Source organism: Camarhynchus parvulus, chromosome 1A (assembly GCF_901933205.1).
Source record: "Camarhynchus parvulus chromosome 1A, STF_HiC, whole genome shotgun sequence".
Lineage (NCBI taxonomy): Eukaryota > Metazoa > Chordata > Aves > Passeriformes > Thraupidae > Camarhynchus > Camarhynchus parvulus.
In genome coordinates, this window is record NC_044586.1 from 41,937,672 (window position 1) to 41,964,148 (window position 26,477).

General features: G+C 38.3%; 1 protein-coding gene across 1 annotated transcript; it reads left to right on the forward strand.

Moving 5' to 3' along the window:
* Positions 1 to 3,764: 3,764 nt before the first annotated feature.
* Positions 3,765 to 26,212, forward strand: YAF2 (YY1 associated factor 2). The gene is made up of 4 exons (XM_030961082.1): positions 3,765 to 3,958; positions 4,098 to 4,223; positions 23,135 to 23,287; positions 25,851 to 26,212. Exons 1-4 carry the CDS (start codon positions 3,933 to 3,935, stop codon positions 26,086 to 26,088), a joined length of 543 nt encoding a protein of 180 aa, XP_030816942.1. The 5' UTR covers positions 3,765 to 3,932; the 3' UTR covers positions 26,089 to 26,212.
* Positions 26,213 to 26,477: the final 265 nt, after the last annotated feature.

The following is a 26,477-nucleotide window of genomic DNA, read 5'->3' on the forward strand; positions in this document are numbered from 1 at the left end:
TGCATCAGACTTGTACATGCAAGGAAGTGAAAACTCTTTTAAAACAGCTTTTAGGCTCTCTGATGTTATAAAGCATTCTAGATGTAGTCCCTCTCTGTTCTGGCCCTTTCTAAAGCAGACTTTCACTCTCCTGCCTCCACACACTAGTAAGAGGAGCATGAGTACTCAGTGGGCTACTCCCGAGGCTGAGCAAACATAGGCTGGAGGGGCAGTGCTCACTGTCACCAATCTTATTGTCTTTATTATAAAGTCTGCAAGCAGCTTTCGCTTTTCACTATCTCTGATTTTTAATTTTTCCCCACCCCAGTATTACATAGAAACCTAACCACGATTCAGGTCTTATTATACCTAACGTGTCAAAAAAACCCTTGTCAGTCAAATTGCCAATTAATTGATTTAATTGTATTAATTTTATTATACCAGTGCAACCCAAAAAAAACAGATACACCGTGCTGGAATAACATGCATTTATTCTAGTACAACTTTATACTTACGTAGTATTCCTTTTCATAATAGGGATAAAAATGTGGTTTATCTACAACATAATGATAATCATCTTATGGAGAGTTTTTTAAGCTCAAGAAGTGACAAAGTGATTGCTTAATTGCTCAAGATGCTGATAATGCAGCAACTGGCATAGGTTTGGTGTGCACAGTGATGGTTCAAGTATTGACTAAATGGCAAGTCTTTGTATAAATTTACACAGCACCAGCTTGTTCTTAATAACCTTGTATGTGAACACCTTTTTTTGGGAATAACTGTAATTTTCTCTGCAGTGAGAATTTTCACACAATAGACGCTTAAAAATTGCTACCATGCTCTTTCACATCCTCTTTATTATGAATAAACTTTTGCCTGAGAAGTCACGAATGCCAGAACATTTATATCATACATTGAAATGTATAACTTCCACAAAGCTGTCAGCATATATAATTTTCAATATCATAATCATACTATGAGCATTTCCTTTGTACAATGATACAAAAAATGCCAATTTTAAGATAATAAGAGACCAAACACTAGCTAGATAGTGATGCCTGATGTAAAAAGATACAATTATATTGCCCATCCTTTCTGTCTCAAATATGAGTTTACTTTAGCTCAGCTGATTTAAAACAGGGGCAATTATTTAAAATAATTGCTCTGGAACAACTGTACTAGACAAAGTCAAAATTTAAGAGTATTCAAAATGATGGTTGATTAATCCCTTTTCTTTCCCAGAAACATTTTTTAAAAGACTGCTAATATTGATGCCATCAATTTGTCATTCAAACTTTCTAGATCATGTGCCATACAATATTTAGCAAAGACAGATGAGTTTTCTGGGTTCACATGAATACCACAAAATATCTAAGTACAGAATTTTCGACTTTTTCAAAGTGCCCCTGGATCTCTTCAGTATCTGACTATTAAACACACCTCTTACATGTGCTTTCCAGCATTGCTGCTAAATAATGCCTTCCATCACTGTTTCAGTTGCAGAGATGACATGGGATGGCTTGATGCTTTCAGTGGTCTCCTCTGGTGTTCTTATTTGAGGACAGAACCAGGATGCAAGAAAAATAGTCTTTCTTTCCTTTTCGGGATTACTGAAGAATAAGACCTACACTTGCACAGACCCATGGCCACTGTGAGTTGCACCATGACCCATACACCTGAACTTTTGAATGTACCATCCAAATCACATTTCAGCTCCCAAAATAAGGGTTAGTTAGAGCTCAGGAGAAAGAGGCCCAATGCTGCTGGGAAAACATGATAATTTTTAGGCAGTTCATTTGGGTGATGACCTCGAAGCAGAAGGTCTGGAACGCAACAGCCAGAAAGATTCCTCTTCTGTTAGGGATGACATTTATGGCTGGCAGTTGCATTTCCTCCTCCTGATTAGTAATGGTCCTCTCCAAGAATGGTTCCTGAGGGATTACAATATATCTCAGTGCTTTGTAACCATCAGTGGAAGTTCTGTTTCCCACAATCAGTATGGAGAAAGTAGGCTGTGACAGGGGAGAGGTCAAGAGAAAGCAGTAGTTTCAAAATAATCACTTTCCAAAAGTGGGGAAATAATGTTTTTTATACAGTAGAAAGAGTGTGTTGTGGAAAAGGGAACAAGGAGACAGGTTTCTCCACTGCTTCCCACCAAGAGATTTCTACATAATGTCAGGTTCAAGCACAGGTGGGGCACCTCATATAATTCTGTAATTTTAAACATCCACTTCTGGACTACCGGTGCAAAGCACTCTTTATAGTCAATGGAAAGAAATAGTTTCCATAAGTGAGAGAATTGTATTCCTGTCTTAGCATCAGATCAATCACCTTCAGCATGAGCTTGTTTCTCCTGCTGAGAGCTGGGTCTGGGCTCCTAGTCCATGTAGATGCCTAACTAAATGCAAATGAACCCAGGCCAGCTGTCTGTGTGTGGCATGCCTCACCCTCAGATGTGAAATCCGTACATTTTATTTATAATTTACAGAAGACTGCATGCATAAAGCATAAAGAGATAAGGAAGAAAGAAATTGCAATAGAGAAAGAAAGGGAAAGGTGAGGCAAATACAGAAAGAGAACCATAAGGTGAGGAAAACAGCAATAGTGGAAGCTGGATGTGAATGCAGAAGGAATTCAGGATAAATGGCCAGACACAAGTAGATCCTACACAGGTTTCCAATTGCTGACACAGCATTCCTAGAGAGAGAGAAAAAACTGTGAGTCTTGTAAAAGTGTTAGTTCTTTTGCATAAATGCTACATCTCAATTAAGGGGTCTTCAATTGCTTCCCTAATGTGTCAAGTACTTTACCTACATTGTCCCTCTCTATCCCAGTATTTCTAGCTGAAATTTGTCTTGATAACTTTGCCTTCAGAATCAGAAAGTTTTTCTGTTGTCCACTTGCTTAATTTTTAAACACGTCTGTGTCTTCACACACTTCAGTAAAACTCCCCTTCGGCATATTTTGTTCTCGAAATCCCATAATTTCTTGGCAATACATCAGTAACAGCTTTGGCCACTGAGATGCTGACCGGTATAATTTCATTGTCTGCTTGCATTCTGCTCTCTACCTGTGTCTAACTGCTGTCTTTGTTATGTTCTTAGGACATGTGCTCTTTGTTCTGTTTGCACAGCATCCTGCAAAATGGCATCCTAGTCTGTGAGTGGGCTCTGGTGCACTCTGATAATAGAGGTGATAAACGCCCGTGTCCTGTCTGAGGTTGCTGTGATGCATGAGAACCACGCTGTACTTGCAAGCTTTTAAGTGCAAAAATAGCACCCTGCGCAGAGGAACAAGGTAACACCTGGTTTTGTATTGGTACCCATCGCGTTCTCCCTTGGCCTCAGGCCAACGGGATGCTTTAGAGCAAGACTTCTAAGCAGAAGTTCCTATTCAGTTTATTCCCGTTTGTTTCTTGCTGTAAATCACGGCCTGGAGCAATTTCTGTGGGAAGAAGCACAAGACAATCTAGACGCTAACTCGAGCAACCTCGGGCGATAACCAGGGCGGCTTTAAGAGAAGAGCCGGCAGGCCGGCCGCAGTCGCTCACGCCGCCGCTCTGCCCTCTCCGCTCAGCGCCGCCCCCCCGCCGGGGCCGCCCCCCGGCGCCGGTACCGCCCCCGCTCCGCCCGCCGCCCCCAGCAGGCCCCGCGTTGCCCCGGCCCCGCCGCCGCTCGCAGCGCCTGAGCCGCCGGCGGAGCGAAGGTGCCGCCGTGCGCGGCCCGCCGGGCGCCGCGGCCTGCGGGCGCCGCTGGTTGGCGGCGGGGGGACACGTGAGCGGGGAGGCGGCGGCAGCGGCGGCGGCGGCGGCAGCAGCGGGAGTTTCCCCGACAGCTGGAGGTTGCGGCGGCGGCTCCTCCTCCCCGGGTCCCCGCTAGAGCCCAGGGACCCCCCGCGCTCCTCCTTATTGACAAACGCACAAAGGGCCGCGCCGGGACGCGTCTAGAGCCGGTATGGGAGACAAGAAGAGCCCGACCAGGTAGGGGCAGCGGCGGCGCTTTCTCGTTCCTCCGGGCCCTCCGGGAGCTCGGGGCCGGCGGCGGTGGCGGCGGGGGCGCCCCGGGGGCGGCGGGCGCGTCGCGGCCGGTGCTGCCCCTGGCGCGCGTGTGTCTCCGCAGGCCGAAGCGGCAGCCGAAACCCTCCTCGGACGAGGGGTACTGGGACTGCAGCGTCTGCACCTTCCGCAACAGCGCCGAGGCCTTCAAGTGCTTGATGTGCGACGTGAGAAAGGGCACCTCCACACGGTGGGTCGCCGGCGGAGGGGGAGCGGGGGCGGCGGGGGAGCGGCTGCGCGGCCGTGACAGGAATTGGGACCGGGGAGCCGCGGTGCATCGCCAGGGTGTGAGGGAGGGCGGCGTGACAGGAATCGGGTCTCGTTTATCAGGGGTGGGGGCAGGAACACGCAGCCTCCCCCGGCCCGGGGCTCCTCGGTGAGCCTGACCCAGCGCTGCGCCGGCGTGTGTAGAAACAGAAATAATAAACACCAGGAAGGGCATAATTGTCTGCACAGCGTAACCCTGGAGAGATTGTGCCCTCTCACGAAAAAGAACTGTCCCCTAGGGTGTGCCTGCTAAGACACTCACCCTTAAATTTTTTAAAAAATTTATTTAAATTTTTTTCTATGAGTTTAACTTTGCCTCATACATAACCCCTTTGTTTGATTATTATTGGCAGTATTAGTGTTATTTTAATTCGCTTTTCATCACAGAGCATCACCATGGAGGTTTCTGAGGGCAATAGGGGTTGGATTATAACCCTTCGGTGTTTAGGGAGAAATTATTAGCTGAATTGTGCTTTATGGAATTGTCTCCCTGTGTAACCGTGACTTGCCAGGAGGACCTTTTCCCTATCCACCAGTCACAAAGCTTGCGGTGGCCTAAACATGTGTGCTTGGGGAATGGAGGCTTTTTACAAACGAACCTGAGTGCACTTGTAGCCATGCATGCTAATGGAAGAGAAGGTTGCTCAGGAATCCTTTCTTACCCCTACCATACCTATGGGTTAATCCCGACAGCAAGAGAAATTTAAATGGCAATCAAGTTGCAATCCTATCAAAAGCCACAATTACATTGTAGATATTGGTCAAAGCAGTGCTGAGTATGACTTGCAATAAATGTTACATGTTAGAAATTGTAAGTGCAAGGTTGGGTCCAATTACTTGACAAAAATGGTTATTCTTTATTTCTGGAGCTAGTTTCCCTGACTTCTGAAAACCAGAATAAATATTGGAAGGGCTTCTCATAACTTCAGTTGTGAATATTAGTTGAATGTTTTGGTTTGCTTGGTGTTTGTTGTTGTTGTTGTTTTTGGCTTTTTTTTAACAAAGGAAATCAGTAAGGTCAATGTAGCAAGGGGAATTGCATCTGTCACATATATTATGGTTTCCAGTTATAACAATGGCATGATATTTATATCACAGAGAGATGTCTGCAGATCGGTATTGTTCAGCAAAATAAGACTGATGAATTAATGCTAAATCTTTAAAAACGTAATGAAAAAAGCCTCTTTAACATCCAGTCAGTTTGATAAGAAAAGTCAGTTTAAAATTATGCTTTATTGCTTTGGAAACTCAGCTGGATGAAGGCACTGAAACTTAACAAACAAACAAAAAATGGAGCTCCTGAGAAACAAATATTTTCATTGTCTTCTATTTTCCCTACTTGAATATTTCATCTTCTAAATAATTTTGCAACAAAGTGTCTTTTTTCTTTCTTTGGTTTCTACTTTCTCCCTGACAGTGACCTGGTATGCGAGCTGTAGTTGGTGGGTTGATTTTTTTTTTCTCTACTTAAAATGTGTAACAGTGTGTCCCTGAGTAGGTTCATGGGACTCTTTTCTCCCCTAAGGTTTAGATGGGTTGCATCTTCATATGACTGCAAAATCCAGGTTTTACACATGACATGAAGTAGATAAAAGTTGAAGTTTTAGGCCAGGCAGCTTTTGTCTCCAGTTCTGATATATGATTTGAGCCAGTAAGTAGACCTTTGTGTCCATGAAGAGAATCATTAGGGTGCCAAAGAAACACAAAAGGCCAGCTGGGTGTTTGTGGGTTTTTTTTTTTTTCCTCCTAAGGACCTGGAGTCCAAGTGACCAAACTATTACCTTGGTAAAGCATTTGTTGGTGTTGCCTATAGGACAAAATGGTTTTCATCAACATGGGGCAGGATAACAATACTACCATGTTTTGATGGCACTGAGAATGCATTATTTATTTATTTTAGTCTTCCATTTTGGAGCTTGATGTTAGATTAAGGTGATGCGTCAGCATGGTTGTTGCTGTGCAATGGTTCTTACTTAGAAGTGTTAACTGTGTGTTTTTTTTTTTTTTTACTGATTAGAGCTTTGTCTAGAAGACATTGTAAAATGTTACTTTTTTTAAAAATTCAGAACAACCTCTTTCTTTGTGTTGAAATGTGTAATACCTGAGTCTGCATGTTAAACTTCATTAAGTGTGACCAGATTTGCAGGTGGAAAAACAGGCCATTGTATTGAAGCTAAAGTATTGAAATGAGTTTGAAGGCTACTGGAAATTAGGTGCAAAGTTGATTAAAACTTTTTTTTAATACTTATTATGCACATTTACCTTTACAGAAATATTTTCAGGTGTGGGTAGGGTTTGTGAGTGTTTTCACTGTTGAATAATTTCTTCTCTCTGAAAGAGTTATCTTTTGTGCCAGAGGCTAGAAGTGTATTATGTTCTTTAGTAATTGATAGAATTGTTAAGATTAGTGCAAATTTTTACAATTTCTTTATTATATTTTATTTCTAGACTGAATTTTCAAAGCAGATTAGATCATGGAGTTAAATTTACTCTTTGTCTATGGCAGTATTGCATTGAATGGTTAAACAGGGCTGTCCTTGGAAGGGGATTTCCCAAGGGAAATCCTGGATGCTGCAGGAACTGGTGTGACTGATTCCCACCTAGTACTAAAGCAGTGCCACAGCATGGTGCCTGTTAGATGTGCCACAAGTCAGATGTAAACCTAAGATCCTATCTGCCAGATGGATATCCCTCTACCTTCTACTCTACAGCTCTTGCCAGGCATTAGTTTGGTAATGTCAGTGAGGGTCTAAACTCTCCATGTACGCATGGCTTTAGCATTTACTTTCTAACCTAAATTGTTCTGGTTTGTTGCTCGGGTACTGAGAAATTACTGTGTTCCTCTTGATGGGAGAGGAACTGAATATAGTAATTTTCTACATGTGACCTTTAAGACATTTTGAAATCCTTCTAGATGAAAGATGTTATATAAATGTAAGGAACATAGGACTGTAATAAGTACTTCTTTCTTGAACAAATCTCCTGCTGAAGTTCATTAGAAGCACAAGTAAGGAGTACTGAATAGAACCCTAATGTACTGTATTATAGAGGGAACTAGTAGCGACTGCTATATTTAGATTGCCTAATAGTTTCCATTATAAAGAAACTGTATGACCTTTTTGAGAAGGTTTGTTGTTTGCAAAAGCCATTGTAGTTTGGCAAGAGGAAAAGTCTTTAGGCTAAATAAGTGGTTTGATTTGCTTGCCCCATGAAATTAAGTTTTGCTGAGAGTAAATCACTGGAAAATCTTCATTCCCCCTCTGTCACTCATGCTGTACAGAAAAGTCTATGCTAGAGCACTAAAAAAGCCCAGACTGGAACTGTGTAAAAGCAACAGAGGCAATGATGGGTATGCTGAAAAGACAGAATTATATGGCTCCTGGGGAGGTTATAATGGGGTTGCTGAATTTGGGTTGGCTCTCACAACTACTGCTTTGTCAAAAGACAGTTGCCTCCACTGGCAAGCTACCATTTCTTTTTCTGTTCTCATGGCGCTGTCTGAATCAGGAGTGTACCAATACTGGTTGACCTTCAAGAATTGGGCTGGATCCTTGGACAGACCTTATTGCAGCAAGTATTTGCTCCCAGTTTGTCTGTCTTTCAATAGATGTTTGGATTTTGCTTTCCTTGCCAGCTAACACCATTAGTCACTGTAATTTAGATGTTTTATAAAACTGAAGATTAAGAGTTTGTGTTGCTGGGAAGAAGTACACAAGAGGATTGCCATTCCCTCTAAAGGAGTGCTGGTTTCCCACTCTCTGCTGCCTTCTAGGAGGCTGCATTACTGCCCTATTGTCACCTCTCTGCCTCAACTTCCTCAGAAGTGTTATTAAAGCTCTTGTTATTCAGTTAGCAATAGCATCCAGATTGAAAATTACTGTCACTTTGCTTTCCTTCATGTGTTTTTGATGCATGTGGTCTGATCGCTAGTTGCAGGATCCTGTTCTGTTTTTCCATGCTGTTACAAACCACTTCTCCTTTCAGTGTGAATGATGAGTATCCAGGGCAGTGTAGTGAGAGCTACAGGAGGAACTGCAAACACTGGCTTTTTAAACTTTGAAGTGCTTGTAATGATATTCTACTGTGTAAACAAAGCGAAAAAAAGGATGCGGGGACATGTGATCAATTTCTCCTTTTCTGACTAGATAACATTCTGTGATTTTTAAATTACAGAAAGGGATCACAAGTGTGGCTTTAAGGATAAAGGATGTTTTCGCTAATAGTGAAAACTCTCTTGGCTAGTAGTAGGGGAAGATTTCTTATACAAACATGTATTTTATGATTGTTATGGTCATTACTTGCTTTGAATTAAAAAAAAACAAAACTTAATCTTGTCAATGAATCTGAGTCTTAGTGCCTGCTGTTCAAGCTCTTTTTCTTTTGTTTGACTGGGGGAAAGGGAGTGTAAAAAGATGAGACAGGTACAAATGACTAAATGACTAAATGACTTCTGTGAAGTTTTGTGGGGTTTTCCTTTTTTTTTTTAATTTGGATTTAGAGTGGTTTTATAAGAGGTTCCTATTTGATACGCATGTTGAGTGAACTCTTATATGCAATATCATTCATAAAATAGTCCCTGAAATTTGTAGCCAGAATGAGAAAGTCTTGTTTTTAGTAAGGATGAATTTTTGTGGATTTGGGATCTGTACCTCTTAATGTCCTTTACTGCTGAAGTAGAGATAATATATAACCAGCCAAATGGGGGCATGGCTTCTGCATTCTATGATTTCTTGATCTTCATCTGAATTGTTCCTTTTCTCACAGCCTAAGGCATGAAAAGACAAATTTAAATCCCACCAGAAACCTAAGAGTGTGAGATATAAGGAACTGGGATAGAATCTTTCTATATTTCCTTGGTATTTGGTTGATGTTCCTTGACTGTGCCTGAGAGTTTGGCCCTCTAATGTATTTTATTATCATGTCTGATGATCTCCTAAATATGAGATACAGATCTCTGCTTGGAACTGCCGTGAGTTTGTTTTGTGCTTTGAGACTCATAAATAAAATGTTTAATTTTTTAACTTGGATATCAAGGTCATTTTTCTTCAGAAAACATGTGCAATGTGTTTAGTCATGTACCATCTGGATGTTTATAAGCACAAATCAGTTACATTTAATCAAATCTGCTATTTGTATTTCTGTTGAAATGCAGTACTGCTGAACAGAGAGTTGGTACTTCTCTTGTATATCTGGTTTAACATGTCTGTTTCACAACAGCTTGTTAAGGACTCTCCTGCCTTCCAGAAGCAGCCTCTGTGTGTGCACATGCGCCTGCGTGTCTGGGGGAAGGTTGGGAAGGAGAAAAAGAGGAAGAGCTGCCTGTCATGCTGATTTCACAAATACATGACTGAATCAAGCTCAGCAGACTCAAGAGCTGTTCATTGCTTGTGGTAGTTTAGAGAAGGAAATATTTGTAGGAATGAAGTGAGTGGAAAAGTCATACAGAGCTTGGTAAAATATGGGTTGTATATCACAAGTTTCATGGTTTAGTATTAATAATAAATTATGAAGAGAAGCAAGAATAAATAGTTCTCTTTTGCTCTGTTGATAGCCATTGAGTAATCCAGTCATTCTGGACTTCCAGTTTTTTTTTTGAAAGAGAGTTTTTAAAACTAACCTTTGAATTGTTTAGGAATTTATTTTCCCTGAAAAATATAGTGAAACTTAAGAATTTGGCACACATGATTTTCAATGTTGTTATAAAACAACGAATTAATTTTTATTGATTGGGTGGCTCTGTTAGATGCTCCTCGTAGGTGGAGCTTGTATGGGTAATAGAGAATGCAATGGGCAGCCAACCAAAAGAAAATCAAGTCTGTATTTTAGAAAGGAGTAGGGTGAGTATTGTTGACTTTTTTTTGAGATTAAATCTCATGTTAAATCTTTGTAGTTTTGAACCTGACAGGTATTTAATTTGTTACTCTAAGAAGCTCATAAAAATTGTAATCTACTTGATTCACTACAGTCTGGTATGCTTTTGTATCTTCTTGTTACTTAAGTAGGGCTTTTTTTCATGTTGTTGTGGGGCCTGCTGTGCTTTGTGCTGTCTTTTTTGGAATTCATAATTTTCATTTTGAGTCACCTTCATGCAGGATTATCTTGTCAGATAGTTCTCACTACCTCTCAGCTTGATTCTTATTCTATTCCTTATACCTTTTTCCAAATTCTAATTAAAAATATTAAATAGTATCCCTGTAGAACCTCACTATAAATGCTACCCCATAGATAGATGTAAATATATCTACAGCTGGTTGTTGGGAACTATTAAGAAGCAGACTCAAATTTTGAACTACATATTCTGCACAACTTTGTCCTCTTCATAGTTTAGCTTAAGTGGGAGAATATATTTTTACTGTGTTTCAAGTCAAGACTGGCAATGTGTATTTCTTTTCTCCTAGTCACCAGGGCTACTAGTCCATTAAAAAAAGAAACTACACTGTCAAGCCAATTGGCTTTATCCTTTAATGCTCCCAATTCTTAAATAATTTCTTTCTAGTATCTTTCTGAAATTGAATTAGATTGAAATTTTTATTTGCCCATCTTAGGATATTTTTTCCCCTTTTTTTTTTCTTCTGCAGTACTTGATGAGTTCTTTCACCTTTCCTATATTCTCTAAACATCTTTTTCTGAGGGTGAATTTCATTAGAGGCTGTTGACTGCCATAAATAACATTCAGTGATCTGTTTTTTTTATTCTAGCTTGAACTCATACTCCCTTGTTTAATTTGGTTATATGGAATTAAACTTTTGTGTGGGTACTGAAGCAAAGAAGACTTTATGCCATCTGGTATTTGCTTTCTTTCCATGATTAAGTACTTTCCTTTGGGGCATAAGTAGTGTGTGTTTTGGTATATGTCGCTTTGCTTGTTGGTTTTTGTTTTGGTTTTTTGGGGTTTTTTTTGGTGGAAATGTCATCTTTGTTTTTAGTGCCACCAGTGGTATTCTATGCGTCTTTTATAGGGAAAATGGCTTGTCCTAGACTAAAAGCTACTAGGATTTGAATAAACACCTAAAATAAGATTAGGTATGTTAAAAGAGAAGACGAGCTGGCAAAAAGAAAGCTCTTGTTTCACTTGTAAAGTGATGAGAATTTGCATTTTCTGCCCCTAACTTTTTATCCAATTTTTCCTTGATTGCTGTGACAGCCCACTCTGCCTGTTCCTGTTTAAAACTTGATAGAAATATCTGTACTTTTCATCTTGAAAGTCAGGTTAGAATGAACAGTATGCTTTGCAGAACATCCTCAGAGTATCAGATGATGTCTTTTCTTGGCTCATGCCATCAGCTACAAGATACTTTTGAAGTAGGCGAGTTAGAACAAAATACTAAGTGTTCAATTTTTACACTTTCACGCAGTGGCTTATCCTGGTTTAAGTAGGACAGAGAGATCCTGAGGATTGTCTGTTCTCTGAAGTGCATTCCACTGGTATGTGGTATGCTGATGTAGAGCAGGCTTGAACTTGGAGAGTTCAGCTGCAGAATGTTGTTGGGAGGCTTTAGGCTGGCAAACTTGCCATCAAAAGTCAGATTGAAGGCTAGAAGATATGACCTTGATGTCTATTACAAGGCTTTTCTTGTTTTCTTAGGAATTGAGGGGTGGGGAGGAAACAAGCAATTGAAAATTTTCTTATTCTGACTTACTGAAGATTTGGAACTTATTTTTAAACTTTTCCAAAATGCTTGACTATATACTTTGACTGTACCATGTAGCTCATATGACAGTGCCTAGTAGAAAAAAATTGTGTGAATGAGTAGGGGTTTGAAACTTCACTATGGAAATAGAGTTCCTAACTCTAAAAGCTGAAAAAAGTTGGTTTGGCACATGCTGTGAAAGAAAAGTTATTTGTTATAGCTATCATTGAAATCTGTGGTTAGGGTCATGCACAAGAAGTTCTGTAATTGAATAAGAAGGATAAAAGAGAATATGACAACTCATTCTGTGGCATCTTTTTAGATTAATATTCATCCTATTCATGAAGAACATTATGGAGACTTAATTTTTTTAGAGAAAGCGTGTAGCCTTTTCCTCTACTTAAGGTAGAGGAAATTTACCTCTTCTAAATCTACTTCAAAAAATCTTTGTGGGGCTGGCTCTGAATGGAAGAAGTTTCTAGATTGCTGCCAGCTTCTGGGAAGATGACCCTTGCCGTGCATAACAAATACGATAGGTCAGAAGCAAGCTCTTTCCAGTTTAAACACAAAACTAGCTGTACCAAGGATTGGCCCTGTTCAGTGCAGCAATGACTGTGCTGCTGTATCAGTGTGAACCTCATATTTTGCATGTCTTTTTGCATGGGTGCAAGGTTGCACAGTTTCTGCAGAAAAGGGACAGAAGAGCAGCATAAGGATCCAATCCTTTGTGGGATCAGCATTTGGAAGAGGTCACTTCCCCGTGTATCCCAAGGACCTAGGAGACTGTAACCACTCCTTTTTCTGTACACTCCCAAATACTGCCTCCTCAGAGGGTATTGTTAGAGGACATTGAGCTTCCTGACCCCTGCTCATATGTAGCTCATTGTCAACTGGGAAACATAAATTAGTTGATACCAATATGTTTCTCAGGCAGGGTATTGATATTTTCAATGTTGCTGTCACACTGAGCATTGGTGCACCACAGCTTATGGCATATAGGGAAGAATTCTAACAACAAGAGGTTGGAGCCTTTTAACTGGTTGTTGGAGAAGTAACATTTGATGGCTGCTTTGAAAACTATCCATGAAGATGAACTTTGTCTTTCTAAAGGCCCTGATACAGATAGTTCTTAGAGCAGGCTGTTGTGCACTGTACCAGTTGTCTTCAGGAGACTTGCTGGCCTCATCTGTTAAATGTCATCTGGAAAATAGGGCATTCCCTTTAAGGGAATGATTAAATAGGGACACTGCCTCAAGGGGTAGTTTTCTGCACATTTTTACAGTGACTGATAAAACCATATGGGTCATGTGAGTCTATTCTAATTGAATCAGCTTCTATTGAAAGATGGAATTGCTAGAAATGCACTGAATGGATGAATTCCAAGTAAATGATTCATACTGTAAAACAGCTAGGAATATGAAAGCACAAATCAGAGCTGTCTGAAAGTTAGAATTCAAATATACATAGGATGTGTAGAAATTGCATTGCTACTCTGCTAAATGCAGATGGATCTATATCATGTTTTTTCATACAGACCACTGGCTCCACGGTCATAATTATTCACTTGCATTATTTGCAGAGGCAGTGAAATGGCCTGTTAACACTCTAGCATATGACAGAAGTAATGGTAAGGAGGAAAAATAATTTTGGATAGCAAAGTGTTGAAGATGCATTTAATCATGAACTGCTTCAATGTAGCAATAAAGACTAGTTTCTCACAAGATGGCTTTGTGTGGTGATTAGTGAGGTCATATTCATGTGACACAGCAGGCTAAATGTAGTTTAATCTGATAGTTTTTATTCTATGAATAGCTTAATAGAGTACTGATGACTAAAGGAGAGTGAGCTGATCTGTGTCACAACCCAAAGACTGCTGCTCCTGGTAGTGATTTAATTTAATTGCTTGCAACTTGTACTTGCATTACAGGAACTTGGCAGTAGGAAATATTTTTTACTTTTCCCAGGACTTAAACTATTAAAAATCAGGAGTGGCATCACAACATGAGCTGCTTGCTTCTGTGTAGAACACAGTTGGCAAGATCCAACTGCCCACAGCATTTGCAATACTACTTAGTATACACATTGTCCCTGGTGATTTCCTGTTTGCTGTAAATAATATCAATGATCTGCTTAATAGTCATTGATGTGAGCCTTTTTTTATTAGGAGATAAGTTGTGGCTTACTGGAACTTGATCTCAAAAACCAGCAATAGTAATGGAACAAAGGTTTTTGCTGGATTTATAGTGAAGTTGAAAAAGAAACTTCCTTTGTTATGGGATATTGTTTGGCAGAACCTAAAAGCTCTTGTACAAGGTGCTGCAGAAGGAGATTGTGGACTAGATATGATAGTCAATAAAAAGTTACATGTAATTTTAAAAAGCAAATTTTTTGCTTTTGTATCAATTTTTCTTGCTTATGTGTCAAATATAGAAGAAAAGTTAGTTGAAAAATTGTCTGATAGAAGAAAATAAAGTCTGAAATGCTGTAGCTGCTAGTCTGCAGATATATGGAAGGATGTATTAAAAGCTGTTGTGCATTTTGTGTGTACAAATGCTTAACAATTCTCTCATTATTTGGGAATTACTGTTTTACATTTGACAAAAATAGTCCCTCTACTATTGAAGTTTGAAAAACATTGCATGCTTTTAAGTGTGTACTGTCAAACTAACACTGAAAAATTTCATTGTCTTGAAGCACAAAGAAAGATCAGTAAAAAAGGTAGGGAATTTTCTGCTTGGTTTCTGTGCAGCCATACTGCATATACTTACACCTTAATGGTACAGACTTAAGCATAAACTAGAATGAACGGCCTAAAATGTAACAGTTAAACTTTTACCTTCTTACTTGTAAGTTTAATAAGACTCTGCCACTCTCTATATGTCAAATTGGCTGTTGATTGCCAGCATTTTAGCTTTAGGACAGCTACTGAAATGCCTGAATACATATATGCATATCTTGGTTGTAGTTATTTTTTTCTGTATTATAAAGAATTCAGGTAACAATTTCTTGATTCCTAGGAAATTCTTTTGCATTTTAAGCCTTTGTAAGATTATGTTACAAAATTTAATTTGGTCCTGTTCATTTTACTTAACCCTGGCAATACCATTTCAATGTCTATACAAATGTAGGCCTCATCCTTCCAACATTTTTTGTGAATTCCTAGTATTGAAAAGAAGAGCAGCCTCTTTGAAGTTAAGCTCTTCAGAGGCAGAGGTTAGCTCAAAGCAGAGAAGAGTCATATAGCTGTGTATATGCTTAATTTTTAGATGAACGTTTAGGTGAACTTGCTTACATTTTTTGTCATTGAAACCAGTAACATTGGGAGGGAAAAGAGACTGGAAGAGACATAGATACATAGATAGTGTTAGTGTACCTGTTTTGCAGAAAGACTTTTTCACTCTGATAAAGAGTGGAGACATGCCTGAGGAATTGGAAATGTTAATTGCTTGCTTGACACAGTAACTTGTTATCAGTATATGGGGGTGGAAGAAGGGAGGGTAACCCTGAAAAAAACATGGCTAATGGGTGGGAGGAAAGTTTATTGACTTCTTAGTAAGGTTTACTTCAGGGTAACGTGTGACTTGTTGCAGAAACTGAATTTGAAGTATCTTTCTTTCATTCTGGAGCCATCTAGACGTTCTGCCATCTAAATCTACATCATTGATCCATCATGGAAAGTCACATTCCAAAGCTGCTGGTTGCAAACTGTTCTGTGATATGCTGAGTGAAAAGCTGTCTAAGCTCTATTACAAAGTTAGAGTTAGATCTTTGTATAATTAATGTCTTTTTGAAAACACGCAGGAAGCTTCATATTCTAAAATTGCTGCAATACTCAACTATAGATGTGCCTTGTAAAAGTCACTGAAATAAATGCTGTAAGAATTGCTCAAAACATTCATATCTATGTGAAGGTGTTCTAATATGTTACAGGAGTATTCATACCTTAGAAAATCTACTTAAAATCACTTCTTCACATCCTTCAATTTGTTTAAAAAGCTGCTTTCTGTACAATCATGCTTCTTTCTGTTTGTCTCCCTGTATATGTCTGCTTGCTTTCAAGATTAGGAACAACCTTTTACTTTTTAATTAATTGCTCTAGTTACTGTGTTAAGAGATATTTGAGAATGTGGCCCTTAGAGAAATGAGGATGTGCTGGAGGAGTTTTTAGCAGAGACTAGCTAGAATATGATGAGGAAGTAGAAAGTATGTGAAGATAAGCTTTTCTTGACATTCCAGTAATGACTGGAAAAATGGAGATTAGAGTATTACTGTGGACATCAGATTTCTATTAGCCTCTTGAGACATTAATATTTAGGATAGATGTGAGTGGAAAATGATCTTCAAATAAATTATAAGATATTTAAAGTCCGTACATTTGTATTGCAAGATGACCCAGTGTAGTAATGAAAGAACAGAGTAGAATTTGAATGATCAACTTTGTTCTCAACAAGATTTTAATGCCCTTAACTGTATTCTGTTTAGACTTTAAAACTACATGTATGAAAAAAACATCAGCAAATCAGGATTTTTATCAGGGTTTGGAATGTTTACAAGGCATTTCTGAAATCATTGCTAGATGAGGGATTAGCAAAAGCTGGTGGGGGAAGAATACTAGTATAAGAATGATGCTGGAATTCCATGTAAAAAAAATATTAGCTGAGTCAGCTCAGTTAGAAACAAAGGAGCAGATAGAAAGGAGATAGACAAATCTGCATGGCATGAATGAGAGAGAGATACAACCATCTCTTCTATTTACAGAAGGTTGCTTTTAAGCAATTGTCCTTCATAAGTAGTAAATTAAGAGGAAGGTGGAATTCAGGAACACTTTAGTGGTTAGGAGCTGACTGACTTTCTCTGGAGCACAGTGAGTAGTTCTAGGTATTTTTTTCTTACAAGCTGGTTGACCTTGTTGTTTTATGCTTTGCACAAAGATACTGAATTGGGAATGCCTGATGGATTTTAGAGTTTTGGTTTTAGAGTTTCTATTACATTAGTCAAAACTGTGATGAGTGTTCTAGGTTTAATCCATAATGCATCAGCATACCCTGTCTACAATGCAGTTTTTGGAATGATCTCCAAGACTTTTCCAAGGAGGCACCATAGAAAGAGTCATATGTGGAAACTCTAAAGGCAAAAACATTTCTTTTTTGTACTGATTCTGTTCGTTAGCGGTCAACTTCATGAGTTTGACCAAAGATGGCATATATAAATAGGTTATTTACTACTTGTGACATCTCTTGACTGTAGCAATTTTGCTAATTCCTGTAAAATCTTGGAGTGTAAAATTCAGGGTGCTAATTGACTAGACTACAGGTTTCCAAAGAATGAGTCCTGTCATGCCATGCTGGTGGGAGGGAAAGACACTGATGTTCAGAAACATGCTGAATTCACTGCCTAAGCCCTGTGCAGCGAGGGCCTAAAAGCAGCAAGAAGTTGAGGAGAAGATGTGGAAACTTGCATTTGCTTGGAAACATCTATTCTGTCCTCCTGAATCTCCTGAAAGGGAATAAAACTTTAAATATAAATATTTTTCATTTTGAGGAAATGAGTCTATGACCAAGGGTAAGATGAAATCAGTCAGGTTTCTGTTCCAGATATTTCTAACTTCTCTTTCTTGAGGAGTAAATCTGCTGTCTTGAACAAAAAGTCCATGTCTCCTTGCAGGGAAGATAAGTGTAGATAAATGGTACTGCTTAAGGATTAGAAGTGTCTTTGAATAAAACCTCTTTAAGTGTCTGAAGCCAGATTTGGTTTGATGGTAGGGTTTTTTTCTAGGAAGTGGAGAAAAGGATGACATTCATTTGCAAAGTTGGAATTTTGAAATGTATGTGCTACCACGTAGAGATTCTACATGAAAAAGTGTGAAAACCTAAGAAGAAATATCACAGGCTTTGTTTTTCTTGGGAGGTTTTCTTTTTCTGGGAAGGAAGACATCGTAGGTGATAAGATATTGCTGATCAGTCTTGAACTGTTCTGATGAATAGACAATTCCAGGTATATAATAGTTACCCCTTCTGCTTGATAGTATCATCATGATCATAGAGGTCTTTTCCAGCCTAAATGATTCTTTGATTCCATGATATTACCTCTGTCATGGAATCCTGCTGTCATCCAAAAGGTAACAGATTAGTATTTGGAAGAGAAATTTGAGTCCATGAATCCAGAATAAATCAATACCATCTTGGGCAGCTAGGACATAACATCCTTCTGTAGGAACAGTGTTTCACAAACAATTTCTTCCTGATTTTTAAGATAGGACAAGTTTAATAGGAAACCAGGAAGTAAGAGAAATTTAAATTGTATCAGATTTTTGATAGCTAAGTAAAACTGGATTAGGTTATTCTCTAGTTATTGGAGGAAAAGTTTGGCAAGTAAGTTGACCAGAGCTCAGTAGCAGACTTAAATATCAGGCCTAATGTGCTGTTTTAAGTTTTTAGATTAATTGCGTGTGTCCCTAGCTTTAGAAAACAGATAATTTGCCACTTGAGACAGGATAAGCCTCTGGCAAGAGCTATTGGCCTGAATTGAAGCCAAGGAGTGGTTGGACTTGAGGAAAGGGAAGGAAAGGGTCACATTAAAATGGAAGGTCTTCCATTTTAAGCAGAATTGAAGGACCCAGGTTTTCTGTTGAAGAACATCTTTCAGCTTGATTGAATGGTGAGGTGACAGCATTTCCTTAATCTAGACCCATTGTGTTTCAATTGGGAAATTGTAATTTTAATATTTCTGCAGTAGTAAAATATACAAAATGGGAGATAGAGCTTCAGGAAAGAGTCTGCCTGTGAGTAAGTTGCCCGTTCTTCAGGATATCTGAAGCCTCTAAACTGCACATTATAGATGACAATACACTTCCCTCAACAGGTTGGAAAAAACACTGGGATTTAATTATAGCATCTAGATTTCTGTATAGAAAAGTATAGGTTATGTTCTGACATCTGTGGATAATGGGAGGATACGGGTACTGATTCCGTGTGGACCACTTCAAGTCCAGGATGGCTCCCCCTAAATCAAAGGAAATGTGTTGGCTGCTCTGTTGCACTGTTGGTGTCTCTGTGCTCTCTGCAGTCTCACTTGCTTGGCAGCACTGTGTGCTACTTGGCAGTCTTATTTGGCTGGCTCTGGCCATTCAGGATATGTGGCACCAAATGGACAAATCAACTCCCAAAGCTGACTGACATAAGTAGTTCAAGTCTGTCAGAATTGGAGCTTGTACTCTGAGTAGTGCAGAAGACATTAGGTGCTTTGTGGACTTGTAATGGCTGCAGAAGCAGAATTGTGCAAATGTAGTTGTGCTCTATATAAATTAAATTCAGCTAAACACCAAGATACTTCAGCATTAAGCCAGTTTGTATGTCTGCATGTTTGATGCACAACTCGGGCAACTGAGAGTTTACTGTACTTCTGGTGTCTGTGATGGTCATCAGTATTGTATAGATATTTTTTGTTTATTTTGTTTCTCAAAATGGATCTGCTTTGCTGTGATGAGACCAAGTTATTCACCGTATCAAATTAGTCAAAATCCTGTTAACACAGGCTATTGGTGAATACTAGGTGAGGGAAATCAAGGAAGCATTTACTGCTGTGAGATGTCCAAAATTTTTTATGTGCATTAAGGTATTGTGTTGAGCTCTGGGTAATGGAAATTACTGAGGGCAACAGTTCCAGATATCATGTGGTCTTCTTGAGAATTTTTCATATCTAGGCATCTAAATTTCTGTGCTACAAAGATTTTTTTTTAAAGAATGTCAGCAATTAAAACCAGCTCATTCTTCGCAGTATTAAATATTTCAGAGTGCCAGTACTGAATGAGTTTCTGCACACAAATGCTAAAGCAAAGACAAGTTTCTGCAGCCTCTATAAATATGCTTTCTAAACCAGCAGCTAGATCAAACCTGGTAAGATAAAATGTAGTTACATCCTGCAACAAGGAGACTAGAGTTAAAATGATGACACCCTTGTTTTTGAGCATTTATGGGAATTTAAGGGAAGATAAAAAATTTATCCTTGTATGTTTGTCTTAATGACTTTTGGCTGTTAAAGGACCAAAAATGTTCGTTTTCCTAATTTTTAAAAGGAGACTATGAAGAGCCTATCAAGTAGGACCTTGGGAAAAAAAAACCAGCATTGGAATTAGATAATTAAAAAAAGTGTAATGGATGAGATTGGGATAGAAGTGTAGGTAGAAGTATGGCTGATGTCAACTTAGAAGAAAATAACACTGTCTAAAAAGGAAAACTAGGTAGAGAAGGGGAATGCAATACTTAGAGATGTGATGTTTACACATCTCTTGGAAGCTCAGTAAATCAGTTTCTTGATATGGCTACAGTGCTTAAACCATGAAGTTTCACCTCTGGAAAGAATTGCTAGCGCTTATCTTCTGTAATAGTGTATGTCTTTCTTAGTGTTCTCCTTTGAATGACTAAAGTGGAATTACTAGGCAAGAAGGAGTCTTTAACTGGCTTCGAAAATGACTAATTTAAAATGTTGTATTTTGGCAAATCATCAAAATCAATTTCCTGTTACAGGGATAGTTTCTCTTACTCTTATCTTCTCTAAAATAGCCTTTTCTCTATGAATTTATTCATGCTTGAATGACATGATTCAGCTACCACTAAGCAGGAACAATTCTATCAGGTTCAAGCTTCATGAATGTAGTAGAGTTATCTCCTGACACCTGCATGGCTTGTGAAGTGCTTGGTTACAGTTCATTAGCCCCTTTTGAGTACCTGGGGAAAAAAATTGAGCACTTGAAAGGCATTCCTAGTGTTGAGAGATCAATTACTTTTTTTCTCTATGTTTTTAATATAGAAACCTTGAATGCCTCATTTAATAAATCAGAATGTGAGAAAGATAATAAAATTTAGAACAGAGATGTAACTGATAGCTGTAGAAAAAATTGACAACAAAAATATGGCTCTTTAATGGAAGGAATCTCCTGTCACAGCAAAGCCACATATAACTTCTTGATTAATTTTTAGTCCATCTTCCAAAATATGATTTCTCTGTGTTTTTTTTTTTTTCTTTACTGACTTCTGCTCCTTGTTGCAAGGATTTTTTTTCAGTCCCACTCATTTTATGGTATTAGGAAAAAAAAAGACTAGGACTTTAGTTCTAAGCTTAATTTCCTGTCTGTACTCTAACAGAAATTATCTAGTTTGCCCTCAGGAAGTGAAATGGTTATAAATTCAGATCTTACTTGGCTAAGATTGTTTTCTCCCCTCTCTACCCTTTTCTAACAAGTTTCCATAATCATGGTGTTGCCCATGCTCCTGGGAAACAATTCCATGTGTGTCGAGTTCACTAGTGTCTTAGTTCATAAGTAACATGTCTGATCATTCTCTCAGGTCACTGTGTAGTAATGATGGGATTGTCGCTTGACTGTCATGACAAACTGTATCCCTGTCTCCTGGAGCAATCATCAGTTCAAAACAGATCATCAGTTTTCTTTATATATCACAACTGTTTTCCACCTGAAATTATAAGCTTGTGCATCAATTACACCTTGGTGGTTTTGCTCTGTTATGAACTACTGTGAAAAAAGTTTGAAAAAATTCTGAGGCAAGTTTTCTTAAAAATGTCTTATGTGTTCTGTTAAGCTGCACATTTGTGGTCTATTGAGACCCTTTGAGTTGTTCGCTGTGGGCTCACTACAGTGTGTGCTTTGCAAGGTTCTAGTGCTATAAGCTGGGGAGTTTTCACTAAAGGGATTTGTTCCTGTTCTTCTTCCCTCCATGAGTCAATGTAGGCTCAGTTCATGAGTGAGTAAGGGGTAGTCTAGTTTTTATCCCAAAGTTCTGTTGTGTTGACAATTTATTAATAGTCATTCTTTTAATTTATTTTAATTCATTGAGAACTTACTGTGAAGACTCCTGAAATCTCAACTGATTGATATTAACTCTTTCCTACACTTTGAGTTCTTGTAATTTGACTTTGTCTGTATTTTGAACTATTGCAATCATTACTGAAAATACAACTTGTTAATGGGAGCTGCCTTGATTTCCTGCACTTGTTATTTTTCTCATCTCTTCACCCAAGCAAGAAGTGCCAGTAGTGTGATCCTGTGAGTTGGGATAACTAAGTATGTGTGTGAGCTGATGGCTTCTGTTGCTTTGATAACAGTTTTGTATTTTCAGAGTATCACAGTGCATATAATTTGTGCTTTTTCTATTTTAAAAGACCTAACATCACAATTCAACTAACAAAACCCAAGAGTTTGGCAGGGTAAGCATTCTTTTGGAGAAGAAATTTACATCTTCGAAGTGTTAATAGCAGAAACTTTTTATATATCGTGACTTGAAATTTCTTAATTGTGAAACTGCAGAACAAGTAAATACACTTGCAATGGAATGAGTAAAATGTTTCATTTCAAACTGGGATCATTGAATTCCAATACAAAACAGAATAAAAACTAATCCACTTCAAAATAATATTTTGGAAAATGTAAAAATAATTAACTGTTGAAATTCTTTTGCCTGCTGTTGCTCTTTTCACACTGGTTTTTAGTTTGGATGAAAACTTGGAAAGGAAACCTGCAGTGTGTATACTGATGGAATGTGGTCTTATGTTTCTGTTGCCAGCTTCCAAAGTATATGTTTTCTGACAGCTATATCCTATATATTAATTAGCAGTGTATTTTTTTCCAGTGAACAACATGATAAAAATTACACACAATAGAATTTATTATTGCCTCCAATAAATTTGTTTGAGCTGAAAACACTTGAATTTTATTCTATAAGGCCAACAATGGCTTTAGCTCTGATACCTCAAAGGTCAGCTTTTTCCTTTTTGTGATAAGGATTGTCTACTTGTGTATTGAAGTAGACTCAAACCAGACCATTCCAACATTTGAAGGGGCTGGGAGTGGGTGGTAATGTAATTTCTGGAAGAATTGTCTTTTGGAGCTCACTCTGAGCTCTCTGTCTGGATATGACAGCTGCAAGAAGAGAGCTCATTGCAAATATTGTCTCTAAATGCTGTAAAATAAAAAAAAAGAGAATCTCATTTGTTGATAATGCAAGTAAGTGAAACAAAAGGCTGTAATAGATTTAAATTCTATATGCTGTCTTAATGAACTATTAGCAGCAAGATATGTTTAAACAACATTTCTTCTTACAGTGATGGTTAATGTTAATAACTGAAGTGTAGACAGTTTGAGACTTGAAAAGTCTAAGCATTATGCATGTCTATATATATGTGCACACAGGAAACCTCGACCTGTCTCTCAGCTGGTTGCACAACAGGTTCCTCAGCAATTTGTGCCCCCTACACAATCAAAGAAAGAGAAAAAAGACAAAGTAGAAAAGGAAAAAAGTGAAAAGGAAACAACGAGCAAAAAGAACAGTCATAAGAAAACCAGGTAAAAAATTTTAGAAACTTTTGCAGTATTCATAAAATGTCATTGACAAACAAAAATAAGAAAGTGTTCTTTGATTTTCTGGTTTCTAAGTGCTGTGGCAAACAGGTTATATATTGGAGTGAAGTTTTATTGGTTTAGGGTGCCTATAAAATACAAAGACCTGCCGTGTGTACTTGTGGCCAGAAGATGGAGATCAGCTGAACAGAGAAAGAAAGACTTTTCAAGGGTTATTTAGTATATTGTTTTAAGAGTTTATAGAAGTTTTTTTTCATACCATACAAAACTGTTGATAGGCAAATTGATGATATTAATATCTGGAAAAAAGAGGGGATGGGAGTGATTAGTTTTCATGCAAAATAGTAGTGGGAGGAGAGAGACCGAGTACCAGAGTACTGATGAGTAGGGAAAATAACTTAGTTATTGATAGCCTTGTAGAACCTTTCACCTTTGAAGGGCTGAACTAGGGCATAAATTAATGTGACAGGATATGGTATGTCAATTACCTAGTGATAGAACTCTATGCCACATCTGGGATGCTGAAGGACTCTTAGAAGTGAAAACATGAAATATTGCAGTACAGACAAGCAGTTGTAAAAGCCTTGATCTTGCTGTAAGGAAGGAGGGTGCAAGCTGCTAAACAAAAGCAGCAGGTTTAACCCCTAATTCATCATAATCTAAGCATAAAGTTATTGTGGCAAGAATGCTGTGTCAAAAAAGCTGAAAAGTATATAAGATATGTAGTCTAAGCAAATGTGGGAGGAACTATTGATTTTTTTTTTTTTTGGAAGCATTCCAAAATAGGCCAGCCAAGAAATATCCTTTGGGATTAGTTGTGCAGAGAAGTAGCAGATGCTTCTGTTGTGCCTGAAATAGGATCATTAGGATCAGAACAAGGGAGAGACTAAGAGTCAGTAGAGAGCAGTCATTAGGAAAGTCATGGTTAGGATTAAGGACACTGAGGTGTTGTTTCCTTTCATTTTTCTTTTTTAAATACTCAAATCTACAAGCTTACCTCATGCAGCTGAAGTACTTCAGTTATGAAGCATTTGATATTAGCATAGTGAGCTTTACTTAAGCCAATTATAAATTGAAATATTGAGTAAATTGCAGTAATACAGTAAAAATGCAAAAAGTGAGACACAGAAAGATTAAGGAAATTTGAAAAAGACCTAAACTAAAATCTTGGACCGAAATGCCAGTATGATCTTGCATTAAGAATTGATTTTTTTTTTTAAATGCTTCAAACAGTTAATTTTTCCCAAGAATTGTTTCACTAGGTACAATAGTAAGAGCGCTTGATTAGATTAGGCAGATTTCTTCAGTATTCTTTAAAAAAAGGGTATCCTTTTCTTTTTGCCTTAAAATGCATATATTATTGCTGGAAACAACTACAAAAATCTTCATGCACACTCAGTATAATTAATAATCTCCAGGTACACAGCACTTGCACAAGTTGATAATTCTGAAGTTTTCACTCTATTGCCATGATGCACATCAGCAGATTTTCAGGTTTTTTCTGAGTTACTTCAGTCATGCTGCTTCAGCCTCAGGGGAGCATGATGTCAAAGTCTATCTCAGTTGTAGCGAAGAAAAGACATTAGTTGTTTTAGCTGAAGTGAATGGGGACCAGTTCTACTTCAAACAAAGTTTATGATAGGGTAGAGGTTAGAGCTGTGCTGTTATCACACCTGCAAACATGTGGTATCATTATTTTATTGCAGCTTGAGCCAATGGTAGCTGTGGAGTCAGTTAAATGCACAAACTGTGCTGTTCATAACTGCTTGTATGAATTCAGCTGGCTGGTATCAGTTTTTCATGTTGATCATGGGAAAGGACTAAATTGAAAGTATTTTATGCATGTCATTAGCAAAAATATGATGGCAAAACATAAGTCAAATTATTCTTTAGTTCTTTTTGGTATGAAAAATCAAACAATTGAAAGATTGAATGAAGATACTTACTCTGTCAACACTATGTATCATTCATCTCTGCATAATTTAAAACAGAGCCTATACCAGGAATACCAGTTATACTGTGAACACAAAGTCCAGTTCAAATAGTATACTAGTGGTCCTAGTGAGGTTTTGAAATGAGGTAACACCTGCTGCAAGTTAACACTGTCTATGCTGTTGAATTCAAAAGACAGACACCAACATCTTCATTACTGAACATAATTTTCTACTTAGAATTGTTGCTTCAGGCTGCTGCAGAGATGGATGTTTCCCTGGACCAAATTTATAACTTTGCATAGTCACAGTAAAGAAAGAATTGGGTTTTAAAAGTAAAAACCTTCACATATTACTGCATAGTGACATTATTAAAAATGTCAACTTCTGAATAGTTTTAGGAGATGGTAATGTGTTGTATTCAATTATTTCAATGTAAAACATACTAGCAAACACTCCACTGTTAATACTTCCGGTACTTTGTTTTCTTACATATTACATGTTGCAAAAAGAAGTCTTATATACACATTTGTTCTCCTGAGGTCCTAAAAAGTAGGAGGAAGACAAGATAATAAGATGGTGTGTGTGCTTTTAATATGATTATTTGCTTTATTTAGGCCAAGGTTGAAAAATGTGGATCGAAGTAGTGCTCAGCATTTGGAAGTTACCGTTGGAGATCTGACAGTCATTATTACAGACTTTAAGGAGAAAACTAAGTCACCACCTGCTTCCAGTGCTGCTTCTGCAGATCAACACAGTCAGAGTGGTTCTAGCTCTGACAACACAGAGAGGGGAATGTCCAGGTCATCTTCACCCAGAGGAGAAGCGTCGTCACTGAATGGGGAATCTCATTAAAGTTTATTTCCTCCAGTTTCATTAGTCTCTTCAAAACATGCAAATACGTAAGTTCTGTCACCACATTTTCATGACAGATTAGTCATGCATAATTGATATGTTGACTGGAACATAATGCAGTTTAAAAAAAAGAAAGAAAAAAAGTGCAGTGATAGTAACAGCATGAAGCTGAGTCAGGGGAGGTTTAGGTTAGATACCACAGAAGGTTTCTCACCCAGAGGGTGGCTGGGCACTGGAACAGGCTCCCCAGGGAAGTGGTCACAGCACCAGCCTGACAGAGTTCAAGAAGCGTTTGGACAATGCTCTCAGGCACAGGGTGTGACTCTTGGGGCTGTCCTCTGCAGGGCCAGAATTTGGACTCAATGATCCTTTTCAGTCCCTTCCAACTC